The sequence below is a fragment of the Acanthochromis polyacanthus genome, chromosome 2 (genome assembly GCF_021347895.1).
Source record: "Acanthochromis polyacanthus isolate Apoly-LR-REF ecotype Palm Island chromosome 2, KAUST_Apoly_ChrSc, whole genome shotgun sequence".
Taxonomy (NCBI): Eukaryota; Metazoa; Chordata; class Actinopteri; family Pomacentridae; genus Acanthochromis; species Acanthochromis polyacanthus.
In genome coordinates this window covers 44104458-44131000 of record NC_067114.1, presented here as the reverse complement: position 1 = coordinate 44131000, position 26543 = coordinate 44104458, and the positions used below count along the sequence as shown (strand labels likewise).

At 39.4% G+C, this 26543-nt stretch overlaps 1 protein-coding gene across 1 annotated transcript; it reads right to left on the bottom strand.

The window, feature by feature from the left end:
* Window positions 1-3901: 3901 nt before the first annotated feature.
* On the bottom strand, window positions 3902-22241 carry apip (APAF1 interacting protein). The gene is made up of 8 exons (XM_022204005.2): window positions 22132-22241; window positions 17265-17333; window positions 13693-13793; window positions 12073-12121; window positions 11813-11930; window positions 9017-9152; window positions 6180-6347; window positions 3902-4407 (listed from the first exon to the last, which is right to left on the bottom strand). Exons 2-8 carry the CDS (start codon window positions 17328-17330, stop codon window positions 4305-4307), a joined length of 741 nt encoding a protein of 246 aa, XP_022059697.1. The 5' UTR covers window positions 17331-17333; window positions 22132-22241; the 3' UTR covers window positions 3902-4304.
* Window positions 22242-26543: the final 4302 nt, after the last annotated feature.

The window sequence follows — 26543 nt, the reverse complement described above, 5'->3', positions numbered from 1 at the left end:
TATCGAAGGTTTTATGAACAAACATAGATGAAAGTGAGCTTTTGAATTTCCAATGACTCTTCTAACTCTGAGTTTTTTGATGGAACCAATGAAACGTATGTACCAGGAAACCTTAGATCCTGACACATGGGTGTAGATGAATGGTGTGGGTAGGGGCACATTAAGAGTGTCTGGTGGAAATGTCTTTAATAATGGCAAGAAAAACACACAATCTGAGCACAATATGTAAACATAATCGTGCAAACACTGTAGAAATTGAGGGATATGAGCCTTAGCACTCCCCCTGAAATCTACATGTATGTCCTGGCATGCATGTTTGTCTTGCACCAACCACGTAAACCAGCGCTCGATTTAGACGGTCGCCAGGTCGCCGCGAGCACCGGGAATGATAGGAGGTTGATGACATCATAAGAAGTGGCTGCCTCCATGAAGAAAACATGATACGCGGTTCAGCTCGATCGAGCGGATTTGGACGGTCGCCGGGTCGCCATTTGCGATGTTTTTAGTCGCAAATGGCGACCTGGCGACCATCCAAATCCGCTCGATCGAGCTGAACCGCGAGAGCTCGCGATAGCTTGCGCCAAAACACCAGTTTTGGCGCAAGCTATCGCGCAATTTCGGAACGAGATTTGCTTTCTAGCATCCTGAGATTTGGATACAGACCACAACAAAGAGCGATCACCAGGTAATGTGGAGGTTTTCGTTCACTTCTCATCTCTAGTATGTTGTGGGACACTCACTGAGACTATCTGAGCCGGTCAGTGTGGGGAAAAAAGCACGTTAGTGCGGACTTTGACGCGGGGGGGCCAGCTGCCCCATACTTTTCACTAGCCGAGCTGCTAGCTGAGCTGCTAAGCTGCCTGCCTGGCTAAATACTGGAGCTATGTCGAAAATTCATTTGTCCATCACTCTCATGTATGAAATGACATATGAAAACAGACCCCAGGTTGAAAAAAAACAAAGTTCCCCTTTAACTCCAAATAACTTTCAAAATCTCATTTAACAAGAGAGGTTTTATTGTTCATAAGATCTTTTCTGAGAGGAAGACGGTCCGTGTACATGTGACATTTATTTTGGATTATGAGATCTGATGGTACATTCTAAAGGATGTCTTTTTTTCTTCTTTTTGTCATCATGCCTTGAGTGTCACTTATATTCTGAGAAGTAAAGCGAGATGCAGTACACGTGCACCGTGGAGTTGTCTTAAGCAAATGTCATGTTTGCGTTTAGTATTACTCACCAGAATGCACTGTGTGGATCCTTCAGGTCTAGCAAAACACTCTACAGGTATTTTAATCTTCAAAGAACATTTGAAAAGATGATATAAAAAGGAGTTCATACAGTTTATATTCATGTATACATGCCTGACAGTTCATCTTCTCCACCTTTGATGGTGTTTTGTTGCATATCTTGGAATGTTGGAAAGAGTGTAGTTTCTGAGGAATTTGAACTCCATTCAAGTGTTTTGATTATGTGCTGTTATACTCCTACTTTACTTCATGTCAAAGAGAAAAATTGCGCACCACTACAATTGTCAAGATGTTAAAGTTACTAAGAACTTTTCAGATTAAACCTCTGAACCTCAAGCATTTCTCTGAGAATTTCTTTGCTCCTGTCACATTTTTCTTCACTGTGTGCTCATTTTTCACGACAATATAAAGTCCTGTACCTTCATGGAAACAGAACAACCTTGAAGCAGGAGAGAGAAATGCCTTGTGTGCAGTACAGAGCTTTTACAAGGTCATAAATCATACAAAGAAAGAAAAGAAGTTGAATCTCTTACTTTACAGAAAATTGAATCAATTTGTCCAACATTTCTCCAAGTGCCCACAGGTGTACTGGCTGGTGTAATGTTGGCTCTACACACTACAGATGTTTAACTACTTATTTTTCAAATTAATTTCTCTACCTTTGTCCTATCTGCTATGTGCAAATATTTCCTGCAGTTCAATTGAAACCTTTGAATTTTTGTCATGTTGGTCACAGCTGAAATAATTTGTGCCCTCTGAGCTGAAACAAAGGGGTTTTTTTTGTTTGTTTGTTTTGTTTATTTACAGGATCTAGTTCTGAAGATTTATTTTTTAGAGATGTTTTAAGTAAGACAGATTAGAATGACTTTGAAGAAATATCTTGATTTTAATATTAGATTCAGTTCATTTCTCCCACAGAACTCAGTTGAAAATCTGATAATTCTGTTGGTTTTTGCCTCATAAATTCTGTGATTTTGGCGTTAAATAGTATATTGTAAAGATAACATCCCTTTCAAACCAATTTGGGGTTCACAGGGTTTAGATCTCACATCAAAACCTGAGTTTACACAAAGTGGTATGTATTTAATACATAACCAAATTCATGTACAAGTGTGGTTTAAATTAGTTCCATTTCAACCAATTCTGACAAAAAAAAAAAAAGGTATTTACATTTTGTTGCATTTAAAAAAAAAAGGTCTAACATTGTAATACATTTCCACAGATACCCAAAAGAGGTATTTCTGTGGACTGCAAATATTTTTACTGTCATTTTGTGTCTTATTTGTTTCATTTTGTGTCTCGTTTTTGTCATTTTTGTAATACTTGATCACACTATTTCTTTTCCTATCAATACAACAGGCCTTCTAATATAAATGTTTGAAATCTATGAAATATGTTTCAGTCTTTACATCCAAACTATGTTTTGCTATGACAGTAAAATGCAACGAAAGTCAATGTTTTTGCAAGAGGCAGTCTTTCTTCCTGCTTGTTTCTAAACTCCCTGACTGTATGCAGCAGCTCTGGGCTCTTTTCACTTTCCAGAATGCAGCAGTTCTCCTCAGTCACTCGCTTTTTTTTTTCCTTCTAAGAACGCTGTCTGTGCCCAGCTGGCCTCCTTCCACAGTGTGGTTAATGTGCCACAGCGCCCCCCTGAGCTCTCACATCAGGCGAGTCTGTCTTCACTTTCTATTCTTAATGTGTCTGTTGCTGAACTTTTGTGGCTGACAGGTGATAAATATTAATACGAATGCATAATAGAATAAATATTGGAAAATATAATAGACATAACATTTGGTATGAGCAGTTTGAGTCTCTCAAAATGTTCGTGTCAGACTTTGACATTGCTGAATATGGAGTTTTTTTTCTCCTCAAATGTGAATTTGCAGATATATAAAAAAATAAAACAAACTCAACAGTGGCAGCAAAGAAAAAAAATAATGTCTAGTCAAAAATCAGAGAACTCATTTCACATGAGACACCGAGTCTCTGACATTGTGAGCATCACAATGTCATTTTAATGCTACGGGCTGCTGCACACTTTCTGTTGCAAATGAGTTTATCAGAATTCCTCATTAATCAGAGGAGTGGGGAATCTTGGCAGCGTTAGTGCAGCACAAAAGAACATTTTTTTGTTGTTTTTTGTGTGTATTTCTTGTTTTTTTCTTTTTTACCAATTTTAAACAAGCCTGCGGCACATTTGACAGTGCTCTGTTTTGAGCGAGTGCCGTGGTGGAAGCAATGGGATAGTGGCAGCAGAGGGAGCTTGTTAAAAGAACAACAACTCCGGCTTTCATGAAGAATGAGTATGCAGACGACTGAGCGCCTGCTGTGCGAGGATCTACAGGCATTGTGCGAGGTTTGCACCAAATGCACTTTCCCGCTGCTGGGATGGTGGTGTGGGAATTAAAGGATGTCCACACACACAGCGAGAGGCCTTTTTATGCAACATCGAGTTATTTTCAGTAAAAAGGTGTTTGAATGACCCCAGTCATTTGCATGGACGTGTGTGAAACTGAGACTCTGATGTGATTTGTAGCACAAACAAAACATCAGGCATCACTGTTTGCGTCTTCTATTTTAAAAAAGTACCAACTGTCTCAGAAACAGAAAATAGTGTGACTTTTGTGCAAAAAATCATTTTCTGTGACTCATTTTAACAGTCCGTCTTGTATTTATTTATTTATTTAAATGAAGCAAAAAAAGCTAAGCGTCAATACAGATCAATGGAGAAGCACGGTACACTCATGCTCGACATGCAGCCAGACTTTGATTCCAGTGCAGTCAGACTCGAAAAGGGAAGCATTTGAACCTGAGGACATTGATTTGACAGCCGCTCACTCATGAGTTGTCCCACAGTGCCTTACAATGTACCTCCGGCTACTTCCAGATCACAGGCATTCAATCTCCTTCAACCCCCGAATCAGCCCTCACCATCAAATTTCATCAAATTTGAAGCAGGCCGGCGTGAAAGGCAAATGATTACAATCTGCTCTCCTGACTGAACTCCGCTAACCTTTCTGCTACAAATGTATCTTTAAAAAGCGCCACTGAATGTCACATTATTCCTTTCTCCTCCTCCGTTGGAAGGGCTGAAGGGTCCAATCCGCTCTGCTTCATCTGGACGGCGATGTCGAACAGGTAGTCGTAGCACTCGCACCTGTGAAGTGCGGCAGTATTTTTTTGAGTTTGAACAGAAAAATAAGACACAAAAAGTAAAGTTGAGAACGAAACTTTTACAGCTAGAATGTGCAGGATTGATACCAGGAAGAATAAACTAGATTATGAAAGCAGACAAATGAAAAAATCCCATCCTGTCCTTCAGGTCTCTTTGCAAAACACAAACATACAACGTCTTGAGTACTGCTGAAGGACTCATCTGACAGAGAGCACTGTTGTGTGTTAAAACATGCAAAATGACTGCATAACCATGTCTCTAAAACATGCATAGCATACCATAAAGAGACACTCACAGCAAGGCCACAATGAAAAGAAGTGGGGTCCTTCTATACAGAAACATAAAAACATCCTCTACTGAAACTGGAGGAGGATGGAGACCACAATGAGCACTGAAAGGTGCACAACATCATAAGTGGATGCAAAAATATTGCATGTATAGAAATAAGCCACACCATCACATCAGCTAAACACGTGCAACGCATCAGAAAAGGACACTTGGACAAAGCTAGGCTGCACTGCAGAGAAGTGGAGGGCATACACAGAAACATAAAAAAACATGCACTAATGCCACTTAAGGAAGATGGAGACCACAGTGGGCACTGAAAGATGTTAAAAACCATAAATGGATGCAGAAATCTGGCTTGTTTCAAAGTTCAAAGCATAATAAAAAAGACACTTGGACAAAGCTGGGCTACACTGCAGAGAAGTGAGGGAAATACACAGAAACATAAAAAAAAACAAGCACTAGTAAAGCTGGAGGAGGATGGAGACCACAATGAGCACTGAAAGATGCACAAATACACAAAAAAGATGTGAAAATCTGGCAAGAGTAGAAGTCTAAGGCAAAGAAAGACACTTGGACAAAGCTGGGCTACACTGCAGAGAAGTGAGGGAAATACACAAACATCAAAAAAAACATGCACTAGTAAAACTGGAGGAGGATGGAGACCACAATGAGCACTGAAAGATGCACAAATACATAAAAAAGACCGAAAAATCTGTCATATTTACAAGTTTAAAGCGTAAAAAGACTAGGGCTGGACACGAGTATCTGAAAATCTGAGTATTCGGTCGAGACGGTGGTATCTAAATATTTATTTTCGGATGTTATGATATGAAGCGATCCTAATATTCGGCTTGACTTGAAAATATGGCATGTTTAGAAGTTTAAAGCATAAGAAGACACTTGCACAAAGCTAGGCTACGCTGCAGAGAAGAGGGGGACACAGAAACGTAAAAAACGTACACTAATAAAACTGGAGGAGGATGAAGAACACAAACAGCAGTGAAAGATGTTCAAAAATTATAAATGGATGCTGAAATCAGGCATGTTTAGATGTTGAAAGCATAAAACGACACTTGGACAAAGCTAGGCTACGCTGCAGAAAAGTGGGACATACTAGAAATGTAAAAACATCCCTTAAAGAACCTTAGGGAAGATGGAGACCACTGAGTAGTGAAAGATGCATTGATACATAAAAAAGATGTGAAAATATGGCATTTCTAGGAGTGTAACATGTTGCAGGTGCAAGGTAGGCATCCAGTTATCACCTATGACCTGAATGCACTGATTGGACAGGATTTTTACAGGACTGTGACTGGCACAGGTAGCAGATTTTTAGTCTTTTCATTTTCGAATCACTTGATTTATCGACTGCTGGCGTGAAAGTAAACAGGCTGCATAATATAGCCTCGATAAAAAGATACTAAATTATTCAAAAAGGCTAGCAATGCCGGGAGGTAAACACTCACATGGTCTTAGCTTTTTCCCACGACTCCCCCCAGACGTAGACACCGTGCCGGCGGACAAGAACCGCGCATGAATCGGGGTATTCTTCCATCGCCCGAGCCATGCGGTCTTTCAAGTCCTTCTCCTCGGGCGTATTCTCAATAATAGGCACCACCAGGCAGTCGTCATACCTGTGCAGAGTAAAACCCACCAAATGACCCGGGGGATGACAATGGACCTTCACAATCGGATACAGGCTCTACATGACTCGTTCTCAAAGACGAACCCTGCAGCTGCTCTCTGATTGTGTGCCAATCAAATCAGATTGAAGGAACACAGTGACTGAATCAGGCTTAAGTGTGAAGCAAAAGAGCCACAGGATTTCTGATTTCCAGCCCACGAAACACGACGATTTGCTGTGTTTTAGTCACAGACTGCTGGTAAAACAAGACAAGTTGTCACCTTGGAAATCTTTCACCGTTGTAATGAATAAAAATAGTCACTTCCTGCCTTAATCCAGAAGCTTGATGGCTGAATTTCATACAACATTTTCTACTGTTATTCAGCAGCATGAGTGAGTAACTACCTCACGGTCAAACCTTGCCAATGCTATGCTCATTTATAGGTGCATGATTGTATTTTTGAGGTCTACTAGAAGAAACATACACAACTTTACTTCAAAAACACACACCATGCTGTACATTTCAGCCACACCTCTGTTTACCTTCTGTCTGACACACTAGGTTTGAGCTCTTTCAGCTCCACCTTCTAATAAAGTTGCTCATTGTTATTTGCAAGAAATGCCTGGAATTTAATTGAGATTTTTCATGCAAGTAAGGAGGAGTGTTTTCTATGAGTCACAATAACTACCATTAGCATGAACTCATGGGTTTTTGGAACTTTGCAGACCTTTTACATGCACAAAAAAGCTACATAACGTACTGAAGGAAAGGTGAAATGCTGTACATATTGTTTATATTTTCATTTTCAGCTTTATTATAGTTTTGTATTTATTGTCTTGCTTATTGACTGTGCTTCATTTTTATCTACACTACCATTTAAAAGTTTGGAGTCACTTAGAAATGTCCTTATTTTTGAAAGAAAAGCAGTTTTTTTTTTTCAAGGGAACCAATGCAGACCCGATTGCTGCAACTGAAAAACCAATTAAAGGTTTCCTTAAAACTAAAAAATGAACTAACACCAGGAATCTGGACCATAGTACATCGGTCCTCAAACCACTACACTGGCTTCCTGTTAGTCAAAGGATGGAGTTCAAAATGTTACTTCTGATCTACAAAGCACTGAAAGGTCTTGGACCAAAGTACACTCTGCATTTATTAGCTCCATATAAAGCATCCAGAGTCCTGAGGTCATCAGGGACAGGGTTACTGTGTGTTCGCAGAACCAGAACCAAGAGAAGCAGCATACAGCTAACACGCTCCTCACCTGTGGAACAAACTTCCTGAACACGAGGTCTGTTCAAACTGTCGGACCTTTTGAATGAGAAAACCTAAAAACCATCTTGTTTACTGCAACTTTCTCTCAGCTGCTCAGTCTTGTCTTTTAATGCGCTTTTATGCTCTTAATGCCTACTTTTATGTCTTATTTATATGACTTTAATATAAACCACCGTTCAAAAGTTTGGGGTCAATTAGAAATGTCCTTAGATTTGAAAGAAAAACATTTTTTTCAATGAAGATAACATTAAATGAATCAGAAATCCAGTGTAGACATTGTTAATGTGGTAAATGACTATTCTAGTTGGAAACGGCTGATTTTTAATGGAATATCTCCATAGGGGTACAGAGGAACATTTCCAGCAACCATCACTCCTGTGTTCTAATGCTACATTGTGTTAGATAATGGTGTTGCGATCGCGTTATGTGGAACTTCGGGGTAAAAGTGTGAGTTTTCATGGAAACATGAAGTTGTGTGGGTGACCCAAACTTCTGAATGGTAGTGGAGCTACTGGAATGTGAGAATTTCTCCAGTAAAGGCTCATGAAAGTTTATCCTATCTTATCTTAAGAAATACAAAACCCTAATATGGGCTCTTTTAAAATTCCTTTCTCCCTCTTCTATTGTTGACAAACTGTCACCTGGGTTCTTTAAAAGAAGAGTTGGTGCATTTTAAATGACCAAACACGCAATTTCACCCAGGTGATACTGATTCTGTGCACAAAATTAAAAATGTTTTTAAATCTTAAGTTCCACTACAATTCCCTTGTTGTACAGAACAGTGTCATGGTAGACACCCGTATGTCTCGGCCTGTGAATTTCATCAGAGATACTGAAGGAAATCAAGGCAAGACGAGGCACATTTACAGACACGGAAATGACCCAGAAAGAGCTGCGATTATGTAACGGGTCTTCCGTGTAAATACCTGCAAACTATTTCGAAATTTTTTCTTCAGGCAGTTGATCTGACGTACGATGGATATGCTTTTCCTAATTCTAGCGAAGCCAATAACCTGCTGGTTTCCAGAAAACAACTGGCAGATATAAAACCTGTGAATGCTGGAATTTTCTGCTGTCTGACTGACAGCCCGTGAACGTGAGCCAGAAGTATTCTGGACGGGCAAGTTTTAGTTGAATTCTCTACTCCGTGGCAGATGAGCAGCATTACTTCTGGACACTTTGGAGTGAAATACACCAAGAAACAAACACAGTATTCACAGGGTTAGCATTCCATGTCGAGTTCAGCAGGTCAAGTGTCATCAATCATGTTTAAGTTTGTGCTTTCTGCTCTGAGTGCACAGATACTTTCTTAACAACGGCTTCACAAACCGCTCCTCGGCTGAGGAGTAAAAATGCTTGGAAGCTCTCTGGACTGCACTAATCCTTGCTGCTTGATTACATACCGATAGTTTGTGCCTGAGGTGCCCTTACGAATCCCCTTGATCATCTCCTGGTGTGTTATCCTGAACTCCTTGCCAGGATACAGCAGCGTTGCCATGACAGCAGCCTTGGAGTGGGTGTGTATAACTGCCTGTGCCCCTGTATTTTAGCAAAGGAAAAGCAGATTTAGATTTTTGAATGTTCTCGACTCGTATTGTCTTTCTCAACTGATAACTGTAACGAGGCAAGAGCATGCATGGACTGTGCTTTGCATTTTTAGCTGGAATTTAAACTGTTAGTGATCGGTTCTAGATTTAGAGATTTCTTTATCTGTGAAGAATGAAAACTACACGAACTTTGACTTGACATTACAAGAACAGAGAGGATGAATAATTGATATGAATATCATTACTTTGAGGTCAAATGTTAACCTTTAATTACAGTGCCCTTATTGAAGAGTGGCATAATGAGTTCTCACTGGGTTCCTGTAAAATCCAGAATCAAATTGAAAATCTCTCTCTTGACATACAAATCTCCTCGTAACCAAGCTCCATCACATCTTGTAAACCTTATTGCACCATATTATCCCATAAGAGCTCTTGACTTCAGTGTGCAGGCTTTACTTGTGGTCCCTATACTTTCTAAAAGCACAATGGAAGCAGATCCTTCAGCTATCAGGCTCCTCAGCTATGAAATCAGCTCCCAGTTAAGGTTCAGGAAGCAGACACCCTCTCTAATTTTAAGATTAGGCTTAAAACTTTTCTTTTTGATAGATCTTATAATTAGGGTGATGCAGGTGACCCTGAACCATCCTTTAGAGAGTATATACCTTCTTTTTAAGTTTCTTCTTTTATTGGTTCGCAGCATTGAATCACTGCAAATGTAATTGCACTTTTTTGATGTAAATGAACAAAAAAGGAAACGTAAAATAAGTGACTGAATTAGTATTCAACCCCTTTATGTCAGTATTTACTAGATGGAACTTTGGTTTGAGTAACAGCATTAATCCTGTGTGCATACATTTAAACCAGCCTTATACACTTGAAAACTGCACTTTTACCCCATTCTTCTTTGCAAAACTGCTCAACATCTGCCTGGTGGCCCTGGGATTGTGAGTCAACAGCCCTGTTTAAATCCAGCTTCAAATTCTCAGTTGGATTAAGGTCTGGGCTCTGACTCAGCACACTCCAAAACATTCACCTTGTCTTTAAACCATTTCTGTGTAGCTTTGACTGTATGTTTTTTTTTTTTGGCCTTATTGTCTTTCTGGAAAATAATTATTCAATGAAGTCTCATTTCTATTGCAGGTTGTCCTCCAGGATTTCATTTGATTTTGCTGCATTTATTTTACCATCTACCTTTACAAGGCTTCCAGGGCCTTCTGCTGAGAAACACCCCTACATCATAATGCTGCCACCACCATGCTTCATGTCATGATGCCGCCACCACCGTGCTTCACGTCATGATGCTGCCACCACCATGCTTCATGTCATGATGCCGCCACCACAATGCTTCACGTCATGATGCTGCCACCACCGTGCTTCATGTCATGATGCTACCACCACCATGCTTCATGTCATGATGCCGCCACCACAATGCTTCACGTCATGATGCTGCCACCACCATGCTTCACCTCATGATGCTGCCACCACCGTGCTTCACGTCATGATGCTGCCACCACCGTGCTTCACCTCATGATGCTGCCACCACCGTGCTTCACCTCATGATGCTGCCACCACCGTGCTTCATGTCATGATGCTGCCACCACCATGCTTCACATCATGATGCTGCCACCACTGTGCTTCATGTCATGATGCTACCACCACCGTGCTTCACGTCATGATGCTGCCACCACCGTGCTTCACGTCATGATGCTGCCACCACCGTGCTTCACGTCATGATGCTGCCACCACCGTGCTTCATGTCATGATGCTGACACCACCATGTTTGTCGGCCAATAAGTTCCATGCTGGTCTCTGGAACCTTCTTTAAGTTGACTGCAGAGTTTGTCACATGCCTTCTTGTGAAATCTAGTCCTGGATTCATGAGGTTTTTTTTCTTTTTCCAACAGAGTCTTTCTCCGGTGAAGAACAGCCAACAGTTGTTGCATGTTGCAATGTCTCTCCTATCTCAGCAAATGAAGCTTGTAACTCCTTAAGAGGAGTCATAGGTGTCTTGGTGGCCTCAATCACTAGTCTTTTTCTTGCTCAGTCAGACTTACATATGTGCCATATTCCTTGCATTTCCTAATAATGGATTTAACTTTACTCCAGGAGATGCTCAGTTACGTAGAATTTTAACCTTTTCCAGAATTTCTTGTTTTGTCTTCTTGGTGTAGGTTTATCCAGGAGTGTTGATTCACCAGTGGCTGGACTTTCCAAATACAAGTGTCTTCATACTACAATCACTAATACACATTCACTGCACTCAAATGATCTCAGTTTCACTAATTGTGTAACTTCTTGCACCATTTGGCTACACCTGTGTCGAATTAGGTGAGTCACTATAAAGAGGGTGAAGACTTATGCAATCTTCACTTACATTGCATTTTAGATATTTTATATAATTGACTTTGCAGAATTGTGTTTTCTTGTCAAAAAAGCAAAATTAAATTGACAAGGATTCATTGTTAAAAAGCAATAAAAGGGTACAACTTATTGGTTTGTCCTCTCTGCAGGTATCTCATACTGTCATCTGACCAACCTCTCTGACTCTCAGTTACAAAGTTCATTTGTAGTATTTGGGATACCTATCAGTTGTCTCGCTGTCTGTAAATAGCAGTTAGAATGGCTGGTATCTGATGTGTTGCACTGACTAACCTCTCATGGTGTAGGCGTTCATAAAAAGCGGCGTACACTGGCTCTTCTTAAACTTCTTCCAAGCAGGTGGACAGCTAATGTCCCTCTCCTCCACGTCACACACAAACATATCTTCTGGCTGAATAACACAAACATTAGAAAAAGGTATGATTTAAACCATAATGCATTAATCTCTCTCTGAATATCACTCCACCAGAACACTGAGTCATTGTCTCTACTGAGAAGAATGAAGTTTCGCTCTGTGGTTAGACCCGGCTCACCTGTATTCTCTCTTTCTGGACGCCTGATGGTGCAATGTAGATGTGGTCTCTGTGAGTAATAAAAAAAAAAAAGAAAAAAGATAAAGGAAATGAAGTAGCATTTTGCAGGAAGTGAACTCTGGAGTTAGTTTGTCATGACATAATGGAACATTATTGTTTTCTGCAGCAGACAAAAAACCGAACTGCTCTAAGCCTATTTTGTCTTTGCCTGAAAGAAAATGTTACTGTGAGTACCGGGGTTGAAACTCTGGCCATTGCAAATGTGAAAGAAACACTCACTAAAGCTTTTCCAGCCATCCATAAAGCACCCAATCCCCAAAGTAGTTATTGCAAGTAATTCTTTATACTCCTCCCTCAGATGGTTTCAGTTGGTGCCAAAGTTGACCATTTATCTGAAAGATTCTGTTGCTGAATTCTCTCCCTAACAGTTTTGTCTTTGTAGGAAAATTCAGTATTCCACAGCCTCGGTCTGAAGACCTAAGGGAACAAAACCTGGAATGAAATGTACATATATAAATGCAGAACTGCGGAGCTGAATAGATGGCTTTAGCTGATCCTCTCAAGATCTTTGCAGTGATCATACTGCATTTTTGCTTAAATGTTTAGCGCCCTTTTGTTTCCCGTTACAATGCAGTGGGTAAAACCATTGCACTCTTCTTTATTGAGCAACAAACATTTCCAGATAAAGAAGTAGCTTATTGATTTTGAGTGCAAGGTTTGGTGAGTCCGCCTCGGGCTGTGACTCATTTCTGAGTCAAAGCAACCGTGGGAAGAAAAAAAAATGCTTCAAACTTAAAATTCAGACCTGCACTGATGGAAGAATATAGACCTTTTGTGTAAAACATCTGACGACACTTCAGTTTTGTGTGTTCAGGCTGCTTGATCCACTCCATATCTGCTTGAGAACATCTGATTTGTGCTATTTGAGAACATCTGCAATCATCTCAAAAATGCACTGAAGTGATAAATGTTGTGGCCACAATTTGAGACTCTGTCCTGTGTCTCCTATTCTTTGAGAGAATGTAAGAAAAAAATCTGCCATTTCCAGGAATGTTACTTTACACAGCTCAAGTATTTCATTGGAGCTTAAACTGCTCATTTTCAGTCTAAAAGTACAATCATTTTAAAAAGATGAAAAGGAAATTCTCCCTTCAATCATTTTCGAGTTAGCGTTTCTCTATCTGAATGAAATACCAGTGTACACGGATCAGCAGTCACCGAGTCCTATTTGGTTTCATTAAAGGTTTCATCAAAGTTCTTTGTTGGTTTAAATAAATGTCTGCCTTTCCACATTACAAACGGAGATTTGCGAATGGGTGGTGCTTTCTCTGGAGCTGCCATCCAAAACAACACAGTTCAAACAAGTTTGTAATAACCTGTCAAAGCCTTCAATTTGAATTCTTTTTCATTACTGCCAAACTACAGCCGTCTGTCTTCAACCGAGATTTGCCCACATTGTCAAAACTGGTATAACCGACCTCCCATTAGCCTCAATGCACTTTTCTCAGTGTATAGATGTTCTAAAACGTACCCATGACAGAATATGATTTTTAGCATTGTCGAGATATAAGAAAACGACCATTTCTGATACAATGCTTCACAGTAAATAAATGTACAAACCCTTGTCTCAGACTGAGCCCGCCGCCCGTCCCCGTCACCCATCCCAGCTGGTAGAAGAGGCGACATAGCTCAGGAATCAGGACACGGGGATGTTCCTTTGCCTGAAACACACATAAAACTATTAATCAAGCTAGAATGACACAAGTTTAATACCATTTGTATAAATCAACATGAAGAACTATCAAATCCGCATTCCTAAACGTACGGGCGTGATGTTGCATTTGCGTGCATTTATTATTATACTGGTGCAGTGGTGGTGCAATGGTTAAGTTTCTGGACTACTCATCAGAAGATCAGAGGATCAAACCCCACTGTGGTCACTGTCGGGCCCTTGAGCAGGGCCCTTGACCCTTCCTGCTCCAGGGGCGCTGTACCATGGCTGACCCTACGATCTGACCCCAATTGGGATATGCAAAAACTGCAAGTTTTCCCTTGTGGGACTAATGAGGGATATTAAAAAATAAATAAATTCAGGTATTCATACAACAGTAGTGTGTCACTGCAATACAACTTTGGATTTGTTGGGTTCTATGTTTAGTGCTATGAGATGACATGTTGCACACTGGCACTATATAAATAAAATGCACTGATCACTTGTTGAATAACTGGATGTCCCAATAAAGTTTGTTTCCCCCTCAATGCATATCGAATCATTTATTATTTAGCATCTGCTGCTACCAGATCCCAATCTGATACCATTTTCCTACATAGTACACATTTTGGGTACAATGAAGTTACTGAAATCTATCAAATGTACGGGCTTGACAAATGAATAGCTCTGCAATGCATTAAAAAAACGTATTTCTGTATTAGATCTGCTTTGTAATGTTATGTGGGAGGTCAAAAAACTGGTAAAACTATAGTAGGTCTGAAACATAATTTGGAGAGGGTAGGGTGTAGCAGTGCTCCACAAGCTCCACTAGGTGGAGCCTCTTAATGTTAGCAACCACAAAAGGTGGTAACTGGGACTGCAGGCAGTTCCACTTTGACGAGCAGAGATCATTGTGGGAGTTTAGCTAGCAGCAGGCACCATGACAAAGACTTCCGTGATGTTTTATGACATCCAAAGGAAGCTCATGGGTTGAAGACAAGCTGAAATACTTTATATTATTGTGACGTGTGTAACAGAGCAGCCTTTGTGGCTAATATTGTATGTCCGTTGACTTAAAAAGCCAAACTAACACAGTGCTCAACTTGTGTCATAAGTGAATCCATTACTGATTAGTAATACTGAATCACAAAACCACTCAAAATTTGCATCCCTAACATCTTACCGCCGTTTACGACGCCTGCGTGACAGCAGATGTAAACAAAGTTTCTTGCTGAGATTTATTACGACACTGATCAGTTAAGAAATGCCACAATCAGCCAGGATCCAGATCTTTGAGATCATATCATCGTATTCATTATGTAACCACTGCATTCCAATCATTGTTGTTGCCACAAAATGAACCAAAGGGAAAGTTTAACGATGTTCTGTTTATTTGTCATTGCCAACAATCCATGAAAAGATCAAGATGAGGAATAGTCAGTATCAGATTATTCTTATGTATTACTGAGTTTCACTGTTGCCCAAAGACTATTAAAACACTCTGAACACACTTGTACAGGATGGCATGTGCATTCATTAGTATGAAAGTGTATTTATTTAGTTTCAATCTAACCCACATCATCTCTATGCAGATACTCATTAGAACTTGAAATATGCATTATTCCACAGAAGAACAACACTTCCTGTTTGCTAAAAAAATAAGATGTGAACTGCTGTAGGAAATAAAATCATCTTTAGTTTAATCTTTTACTTACAAACAGGGATTTGGGATTTGATGGGTGTATGTTCGTGAAGTCTAAGTAATGACAGATGGTTTTTGTAGACCAGTAAGAAAAACATAGAATACCACCAGTGTACATGCGCTGTATACAAATTTTTACTCAATCATGTTTGGAACGCAGCTGTACCAGAACTTTGCCACAATCATTACTGTTCAGGGTAACCAATGCAGACCTGACCACTGCAGTTAAAGGTTTCCTAAAAACTAACACATAGTACATCGGTCCTCAAATCACTACACTGGCTTCCTGTTAGTCAAAGGATAGAGTTCAAAATGTTACTCCTGGTCTACAGAGCACTGAAGCGTCATGGATCAAAATGCATCCTGGACTTATTAGCTCCATATGAAGCATCCAGAGTCCTCAGGTCAACTGGGGCAGGGTTACTGTGTTCCCAGAACCAGAACCAAAAATAGTGAAGCAGCATTCACCTATTACGCTGCTCATCTGTGGAGCAAACTTCCTGAACACCTGAGGTCTGCTCAAACTGTCGGCTCTTTTAAATCAGGCCTGAAAACCAGATTGTTTACTGCAGCTTTGTCTTAGATGTTCGCTCTATTTTATTATTATTTTACTTTTTTGTTTTCTTTACATGATTTCAATGTATACTACCATTCAAAAGTTTGGGGTCACTGAGAAATGTCCTCATTTTTGAGAAAAAAGCAGTTTCTTCAATGAAGATAAAATTGCTCTGTTACACACGTCACAGAAATACAGTGTAGATACTGTTAATGTTTTAAATTACTATTCTAGCTGGAAACAGCTGATTTTTAATGGAATATCTCCATAGGGGTACAGAGGAACATTTCCAGCAACCATCACTCCTGTAACCTGGCAATAGCCAGATTAATAATTGTGTAGTACTTGATAGTACTCCACAATATCAATCTGGGACCGCTCCATGTAAATCCGTTCGGAGGAAAGAGGCACGGATTGGACAATGCAACAGTATGTCCCGCCTCTGACAGGTTTGTTTTTAGCCAATCGCGGGATCTTCACAACGAGCGGAGCCAATTGGTAGATTAAACTCTTACCAAAACCCGTAGGTAAAAAAGCACAAACATCTTTACCATCCAGAAATGTGCAAAGCGCCTCTCGTTGTTCTTCCTTCAAAGAAGCAATAGGAGATTCAGCTAAAACTGACTTAATAGCAGCATCTACACGATCGTTGTCCTCCGTTGCCATGTTTGTTTTGATCTACTGGCACTTGGTGTCGTCGTCACACCCGGATATCCCGCCCCACACACGAATACTGCTGCGTGATTGGCCCGAACCAACTTGGTGCTGTACGAAAAGTGAAGGCGGGAGCGGAGCAAGATGGTTTCTTGAGAGATTTGTGAACTCACAAATATCGCAAGAAATCAACTTGCTGGCAAGGTTATCATTCCTGTGTTCTAATGCTACATTGTGTTAGCTAATGGTGTTGAAAGGCTCATTGATGATTAGAAAACCCTTGTGCAGTTATGTTAGAACATGGATAAAAATGAGAGTTTTCATGGAAAGCATGAAGTTGCCTGGGTGACCCCAAACTTTTGAATCAATTGCCTGAATGTATTTCTTTGCCATTGTAAAGCATCTTAAATTGCCTTGTGTATGAATTGTGCTATGCAAATACAACTTGCCTTGCCCTGCCTAAAACCCCTGAAAATATATTTAATATTTCTCGATTCAACAGGTTCAGATACATTACTATGACAGAATTACATTCAAAAGCAAAAAATTGTTTGTCATGTTCTGCTTGCCTGTTTCTCCGCCGTCTCCTCAACAGCAACTTGGCAGCCATTGCTTGTACCACATGAAGATGACATCCCCTGCGGAAAAACAATTGTTGACATGAAGAAACAGTTCATGATTCCCAGAGAAGACGTCTGGGAAATATTGGCAGCACCATTCATTTTGGTGACACAAAACAGCCATAGTGCTGTTGAGTCACAAGCAGATAGCATTCTGTCGACGCCTTACTTCCTCGTTTTTACTTGTTCCTGATTGGAATCAAATACCACAAGAAAGATTAACAGAGAACTGATTTATAGTTCCAGCTAAATTCTTTTCCTCCCACATGCCAGTTAGGGAGAATCCGTGGTTCTCTGCGATCGAAAGGCAGACAAGCCTGCAAAGATCTCTGATGCTACCATTGATTTCTATTTCTAATTATATAACAAAAGTTACATAAGGGAAACTGAGGAAAAAAGCAACATGATTTGTATTACTAAGACACAAAGTGAATAAAATGACATGGTACAGTTTATTTTCATTGTTCTGAGTAAGAAGTCACCAACAGAATACATGAAATTAACTTATAATAAACAAACCAAAAAAGAAAATACAGTGAAAGTGCATTCTTACATATATTCCCTTTTGACTGCTTCTATGATGCATTTATACTTTAATTAAACAACAACAAACATTTGTTGGAAAGACTATTATTCCACTGTTTGTCTTAATAATCCAGCCAATTGGTTGTTATTGTGACATGAATTTTCCTACATTAGAATTAAATCACAACACAGAAAAGAAAGACAAAAGATACACTGCCTGTCCAAAAAAAGTCGCACATGCAATATCTCATTGGACCACCTTTAGCTCTGAGAAAGACACACATTCGCCGTGGCATCATTTGAAAACTTCTACAAAGTCACAGCATTTATTTTTGTCCAGAGTCGCATAAATTTTCTACCAAGACCTTGCACTGCTGGAAGAGTCGAGGCGCTGAGCAAAGTCTTCTCCAGAACATCAAAAAGATACTCAATGGGGCTGAGGTCTGGACTCTCTGGAGGACAATCCATGTGTAAAAATGACGTCTCATGCTCCCTGATCCACTCATTCTCAGTGTGAGCCCCATGAATCCTGGCATCTTCATCTCAGAACATGCCCATTCCATCAGGGAAGAAAACCTCCACTGACGGAAAAACCTGGTCATTCAGTATGTTCAGGTAGTCAGGAGGGGCGGCATGGCTCAGTGCGTAGAGTGGCCGTCTTGTAACTGGAAGGTTGCCGGTTCGATCCTCGGCCCGTCGTGCTCATGTCGAGGTGTCCCTGAGCAAGACACCTAACCCCTAATTGCTCCTGGTGGGTTGTGGTTAGTGCCTTGCATGGCAGCTTCCACCATCAGTGTGTGAATGAGTAAATGTGACGTATCATGTAAAGCGCTTTGGATAAAAGCGTTATATAAATACAACCATTTCGTCAGCTGACCTCATTCTTTGGGAACATAACTTTGCTGAACCTGACCAACACCAAATCATAACCCTAACCCCTACAGGCTGAAAGGCACTAGACATGATGAGTGCATCACTTCATCTGCCTCTCTTCTTACCCTGATGCCCCCATCACTTTGGAACAGGGTAAATCTGGACTCATCAGAACACATGACCTTCTTTCATTGCTCCAGAGTCCAATCTTTATGCTAACCTACAAACTGAAGCCTTTTTTTTTTTCCTAATTAGCCTCACTGATCGGTGGTTTTCTTAGAGCTACAGCTGTTTAGTCCCAATCCCTGGAGTTCCCTTTGCATTGTGCATGTGGAAATGCTCTTACTTTCACTATTAGACATAGCCGTGATTTCTACTGTTGATTTCCTACACTCATCTAAGAGTTTATTCTGATCACATTTGTTCTTCGAAGACGATGGTTTACCACTATCCCTGAGGTTTTAATAATGCGTTAGACGGTTCTTAACCTGATTTTAGTAGTTTCAGAAATCTCCTTACAGTAGTTGTTTTCTTTGCTTGACACAGGCCAATAATTTGACCCTTCTGAGACAGATTAACATCCTTTCCATGACCACAGGATACGTCTTCCAACAGTTGTTTAAGAAATGAGAAACTCCTCACTGCATCAGCCAGGTTTCAATAAGTTGTTTCCAGCTTAAACATATTCATCACTGCAGTAATTATCCAATGGAAGGCTCTTACCTCTTTGCTTTGTTAAATCCAGGTGGTGACTTTATTTTTGGACAGGCAGTGTATGTTGTGTTTCGGTGCGATCAGGCAGAGAGCAAAACTAGACATGAAGCATTCGTCGTTAGTTTCCATGAGGTCATGTGATTGAGGCTTTCCTCTTGAATTAGGAACACCTTTTCACTGTGAATATGACAATCAACAAAAACAAGCCACGACAGACAGGACGACCTCTCACATGAACAGTTTCCTCTGGGCTCGCTGTCTGCAGGGTCATTAGCACTGACTTCACCTACATCTGATCGTCTGCAGTTTTAATAGACAGATTGTGCTGCACAAAAGTGAACATAAGAGGCCTTTTGAGGGATCCTCCTGGCAGGGTTCTCAGTGCATGCTGACAGCTAACTAACAATGTTTGTTAGCTTACAGTAAACACTGACAGGGCGAACGGAGCATTATAAGCTAATGCTAACAGTTGTAAATAGCTGGGATTGCCTGAAGGTGAATATGAGGTTACTGGACGGAGGAATTTGTTCTGGAACAAAGGGCAAAAATTGTTAAAACAGATCAAATATAAAAGTCTGTTTGTCTTGCTTTTGTGTTGTGATGAACAGTAAATTGACTCAGCTGTTTGTTAAACATATGAAATGACCCAGTATATGCAGGAGTAAAAAGGGAACTCATGAAATATTTTAACGTTCACTGTACTTTCCTTTTTGTGTCATTCATTCATATTTAGCTATTTTAAATTATCTTTAATAGCCAACAATACTTTGCTAACCAATTAATAGAGTTCAAAGTTTGTCAGGCAGATATGACTTTTGTGTGTTTTAGATCATTTCATACCATTACAGACTGCAGATCTTTGCCTTCTGGACTGATTGTTGGTCAAAAAAATACATAAATCCGAAGAAGAGACAGTGGGCTTTAGGGAATTCATGCATTTTACATACTTTCCTGACCTGATATAGATTGAGATTTATGAAAAAACTATTTAGAATAACTCAACTGAAAATAACTAAATGTAAGCTGCAATCCTAAAATCTAATGTAGTAAAATATAGAATAGCATAAAGTGAATAATTACTATCTAAAGTTAGTTTTGAATTCACCTCAAATGACCGAAGAGTGCACTTTTCCTTGGTTATTTAATATCTGACATATTGACTTCCATATTTAAGTAGCGCAGCTCTAATGATACTTTACTTTGATTTTGACTTCATGGAGGATACTTTAGCCACACCTGAGGAACTGAAACTTGTTTGCTGCTACAAACTCTTTTGAAGCTGTGTTGTTAAACTATAATACATGCCACCACATGTGCATTATTTGCATAAGCACAGCTGCATCTTTAAAGACTGTATGCAAATTCCTACTGCGACATCAAATGACTCTGTGTCAATCAAGACTACGGCAGGACTGGAATGAAAACTTTAACGAGCTATAACAGGACTACTGGCATTTCAGATTAGATAAAAGATACTGCATTCATTCTGCGTTCAGTGAGAGCTTCATATTCTAGTTGACAAAAACTGCTACCACACTTGCAGAGTACAACAGGCATCAACAGACATTAGATTTGATATACTGTATTAGGTTAAAAAAAAGAGTTGTGCATCAATTATATTATTAAAAACTCGAACAGTCACCATGTTATAGTTTGTTGATCCCATTCATTCACAGACACATGCCATATGGTACATATATAAGCACACTGATTAATAAAAATGAAAGCTATTGGTACACAGCTACATGCCACTAAAATATGACTCTCTGTACAGCCTGTGCCTCTAAACCAAAGGGCAAAATATGTCTACATGTTGTTGTTACAGGTTCACATGCAGATGTTGGAGTTCTGTTAACTGCAACTGTAAAAATAAATAATGCATATGAATGAAAAAAGTAATTTCTATGATAATATATATATATATATATATATATATATATATATATTTGTGTCATTCACTTTTGGACTAAATCTGACACTTCTCTACAAATATTCACAGCTGCATTGTACAGATCTAGATGACTAATCTACAAATTACAGCTGAACTGAGAGATTTCTTTTTACTTTCTGGCTGTGACTTGTGTTACACAACTGATGTCACATTCCAACAATGACATTTGAATAAGCAGTATTGTCTTTTATTAAGAGATTTCATTAATATTATTAACATTATTATTAACAAAGAATACATGTTTAGGCAGAAATAAAAGCTTGTGCAAACACTGGCACAGACCTGACAACTTTAATTAGATTGAGACTCCATTCAGCTCAATAAATATTTGCAATCTTGCACAGAAAGTCATTGTATACTTACTATTTGATCACTTTATTCCTAGGTAAACAAATGCCATGTGGTAATGCCATCTGCTAACGTCGCATGTGCATTAGCACTTGCAGTGAGTGCAACTACAGCAGAATCTACCAATAAAGCTAACATTTATATCAACAGAGCTTTTGCTTTTAACTAGTCTGAGAAGTTTTACAAGTCGTTCGGTTTCCTGAAATAACGTTTTAACCTTATTTAAGATTCTAAACAAGTTAAGTTGTGTGCTAACAGCTGTGGCTAACTATCTACAACAGTCAGACTGACTTTAAAAACAGGTCAGTTTAGCTTCAAAACGTATCGTCAGGTGTCATGCATGCCATAATTTAGCGTTTACTCGTAAGACACGTAAAAACATACATAAATAAAACAGTCATTTACCGTATTTAAGGTGTGAAATCTGTCCTGCAAAGCGTCCGATGTGACAGTAGCCAAACGGGCTAAAGTGACGTCATCAGCGTGCGACCCCGAACAGGCTGCGTCTCCGGATGTTTGTGTTCATCAAACATGCTCCTGTCAAACATTTCGCCTCAAGATGACAGTAATTTACGTTTAATTAGGGCCCTTTGTTGTCTCTGTCAACTGTGAAAACGATACTAACGTTAAAGAAGTTCTTCGTAAAATAATAGTAATAATAATGATAATAATAATGATAAATGCTGAAAAATGAGTATTTACTAGGACTAATTTCCTTATAAAACCATAGCTTGCAAAATGCACTCAATTAAAAGTGCTGTTGTCCTGGAAACAAAATGTATTTGTAACTCTTAAAATGAAGCATCCATTGCACTGCATGTTAGTGTAACATTTATATTATTTATTATTTGAATAACTTATTTAGCTTATTTGTGTGTGTGTGTGTGTGTGTGTGTGTGTGTGTGTGTGTGTGTGTGTGTGTGTGTGTGTGTGTGTGTGTGTGTGTGTGTGTGTGTGTGTGTGTGTGTGTGTGTGTACCTGGATAGCAGTGAATATGTTATCCTTTCTTTATGCACATAGACAGAAACTTCAATATAGTAATCTAAATAGAAGAATGGAATGATGGCATAACATAAAGAGCTTAAAATTAAGAAGGAGTCAAAATATAGTAGACTACAATACTGGTCACTCACTAATTGTCTGTTTTGTACTGTATTCATGCATATTGTGGAGTATTGTTTTGTTGTTTTCCTTTGTGGGTACTGTGATAAATTTATTTACAAGTGTGGTGTTTTCATTTCTCTTCCTTTTACAGTGACATTTCGTACTGTTTTCCTTTCAAAACCCTGCCCTCTCTCTCAAACAGACCCTGCTCCGGCGCAAACCTACTCTGCTGCTTTAAACTGTTTGCACTCAGATATACTGTTGCTGGCACAAATGTCCTGTGTTTCAGTGTATCTCCTCGCACTCAGAAATACTAGTGCAGTCCATGCACTCCTTCTGCTCTCGGGGCTTTTTCTAACTTGGCTCAGTGCTTTTCTTTTCAGTGCGACCAGCCACAGAAGCATCAATGACACCGTGAGAGCACGAATCTGAGAGCAGTAATTTCACAAACCCACAGAGAGAAACACTCAAAAACTGAAGCACGGGACATTTGTCCAAGCAGCGGTATATCTGATTGCAGTTTTGAGTAGCAGAGCCAATTTACACCCGAGTAGGTGCTATTTGAGACAGATGGCTGCGTTTGGAGTGAAAACAATGCAACATTTAAACGTAAAATTAGGAAATATTGCACTCAAAAGACAATGCTTTTGATTGAAGACAGGATCATAATTCCAGATTTTTCCTTTTATAAATAACTGCAGGTCTTGAGAAGGTCACCCATGATTTTGTTACTACTACACTGAACTTCTGCACTAATATCCCAGTTGCAGTCAGTTCAGCCTGCTGCTGATTGGTACACAGAAGTGGGACCACATTTCGTCTGTTGTCCTTTCATTGGCATACCTGTTTGGTGGATTAATGTTTATAAGCGCTTGAATAGACGAGCCCCGACTTATCTCTCAGACCTGTTGCACTGTAATTATGTCTTATTTGTTCCTAGACCTAGACTGGCACTTAAGGTTAACCTGGTTTTCTTAGTGGCAGCTCCAGAACTTTAGTTCCACTTATTCTCCACTCTAACATGTATAATTTCAAGACCGGTTTTTAATTGCTAGTGCAATGGTGGCATGACAGCTCAGGCTCTGGTTTTTGATCAAATTATTTGGTTTTTCGAATCCCAGTTCCACCAGGTTACTACTGTTGTTCCCTTGGGTATGGCCATTACCTGCCACCTCCACGAGTGCCTTATCATTGCTGACCACAGCTGGGAAACATGAAAAGATAATTTCACTGAGCTGTAATGCATTTGTGACAAATAAAGACTTCTTTTTTTCTGAATCACAAATAAAAATGTGTTTTCTCACTGCTTTTTCCATATTGGATGCCATTCCAGTTACTGTCTGAATGGAGGCTATTCTATTTATCTTACAAGGATTACAATAACTTGTTACTCCACCAAGAGCGCGGTGGAGTTCTATGAATCTGACTGTTAGCAACATTACTCAACAATGGGCCAATGGGAATGTCAGAAATGACACAAGGACCAAGTGATTAGATTTTGGCAGTGATACGGCTTATAGTCTGGGTCCACAGATTTGTTAAAGATTTCTGGATCATTATGAGATAGCAGCACAGCATCACTGTAAGTATGACAACAAGTGAACACTACGTCAGCTGCTGACAATCTCATGATCACCATCCTACTACAAATCAACCGTTGCAGTCTTATCAGGACTTATCCATTGAAACCAAAAGAAACAACTGATTAAACTATCTATCTATCTATCTATCTATCTATCTATCTATCTATCTATCTATCTATCTATCTATCTATCTATCTATCTATCTATCTATCTATCTATCTATCTAAAAGAAAAATTGAATTGTACTGAAAGGCTTTTACTGATCTATTTTATTCTAGTTAATTTAATTGATAATGTATGATCAGCTCCATCAGTATGGCACAGTGAGGTTACAGTCAGCTAAAACTGCATCAGCACTGATACACTTCCTGTTCAAATTTGTCTTACTTTGACAAACATTACAAGTCTTGTAATTGTTTTATTGTTTTTAACTGACTTTCTCTTCTTACTTTGGTTTTAATGCTTTAATTTGATTTTGTGCAGCACTCTGGTCAATATTTTGTTGTGTTTAAATGTGCTACATAACTTGATTGTGTGGTTTCCACTGTCTAGTTGATGCTAAACTGCTTTCTGATGCATTTAAGCTTCCTGTGAACAACAAAAGTAATCCATCCATCCATTCTCTATACACCGCTTTATCCTCACTAGGATCGCGGGGGGTGCTGGAGTCTATCCCAGCTGACTCGGGTGAAGGCAGGGGACACCCTGGACAGGTCACCAGTCTGTCACAGGGCTACATATACAGACACACAATCACACTCACATTCACATCTACAACAATAATAATGTAGAATCTAATCTATTCTGTCCAGTACATCTATTGTAATCTTTCATCTCTGTGAAAGTTCTCCAGAACCACCACCCATGTCAGTAAACATTCTCTCTCTCTGGAAATCCAAGCTATCATTTATGTATCCAGGTTGTCAATGATTCTACATACAATTTTTACAACAGATAGAGAATAAAAAGATATACAAGCTTGAAGTACATCTACAAGATACAAGCATGAATTAGAGGATAAATGAAGGCCACACACATATCATGATGCTCCATACACAGGGCTGTGGAATAAGCATTGCCTCAAGTAATAACTGCCAATAAATACTGTAAATGACAAGGCCTCTGCTTTCTTTCTTTTCTCAAATCCACCTAAATGTCATGCAAAAAAAAAAAAAAAAAAAATGCGTACAGTGGCTATGCGACCCGTAAATGCAAAACCATGTTGGTGATTAATTGAGAACAGGTTATACATTTAAAAGAGGTCTTGTCTGAACATGCTGCTAGCTTGGCGATCTCAAATGATCTGCTGTCGCTCCTCCTGAAACTCAGCTTTGTGTAATGTTGAATATACTCCAAGTCTTACTGCATATGAGTGACCTGCAAGGATTCTGTGGAGGTTCACATCTTTTATCTGGCTCATGTCAGCAAGGGTCTGCCTCTTGTCAAAGTGCTTTTCAGATTAGAGTGTCATTAAATTTTCCATCTGCACCAGCGGAGTAAACACATGTCATACAAACAGAACAGGCTTGAAGAGAAGGAGGTTCATGCCATGTTTTCTGTACAGAGCTGCACTGTGTATTTCATGACTTTAATGGCAATCTGTAATTGCATGGCTCTTTCAAAAACAACTATTAGTGCTTTGATACGGTGCCCAAGCGGTGACGCGGAGACTCTTCATCCAGGGCCATCATTAGATTGAAGCCTTTTTGTGAACTGTCTAGACAATTACTGGATGTTCTGCCATGAAATGTGGTACAGGTTATAATAAAGAGGGACAAAAACCACTTTCCTGCCATAAAGGGTCTTAAAAATAAAACAAGAGACAACAGGTTTTTAACCCTCCTGTTGCCCTCATTTACAGGCACCAAAAAATATTGTTCCCTTGTCTGAAAAAAATCCAAAAATTCAGCAAAAAAATTCCCCAAATTTCTAAAAACTTGCAAAACCTTCAGGAAGAGAATTCCAATAATTCCTTAAACGTTTTCCTTAAAAGCTTTATTTTACACCAGTCCCCCCAAATTTGGCAAGAAAGTTCTTGTAAATATTTTAAAAAATGGCTAAAAATCTTCTAAAAAAATTCTAAAAATATCTAAAGTGATTACATATATATGAGTAAAACTTCTAATATTT

What these genes read in the sequence shown, in the direction of transcription:
- apip (XM_022204005.2), bottom strand. Translation starts at nt 17,330, where the DNA reads ATGTCATCTTCATGTGGTACAAGCAATGGCTGCCAAGTTGCTGTTGAG. An exon ending in GGGCTCAGTCTGAGACAAGG is followed by an intron (nt 12,122 to 13,692) that starts GTTTGTACATTT and finishes TATTACTCACAG; the next exon opens with AGACCACATCTACATTGCAC. An exon ending in TCCAGAAAGAGAGAATACAG is followed by an intron (nt 11,931 to 12,072) that starts GTGAGCCGGGTC and finishes TGTGTTATTCAG; the next exon opens with CCAGAAGATATGTTTGTGTG.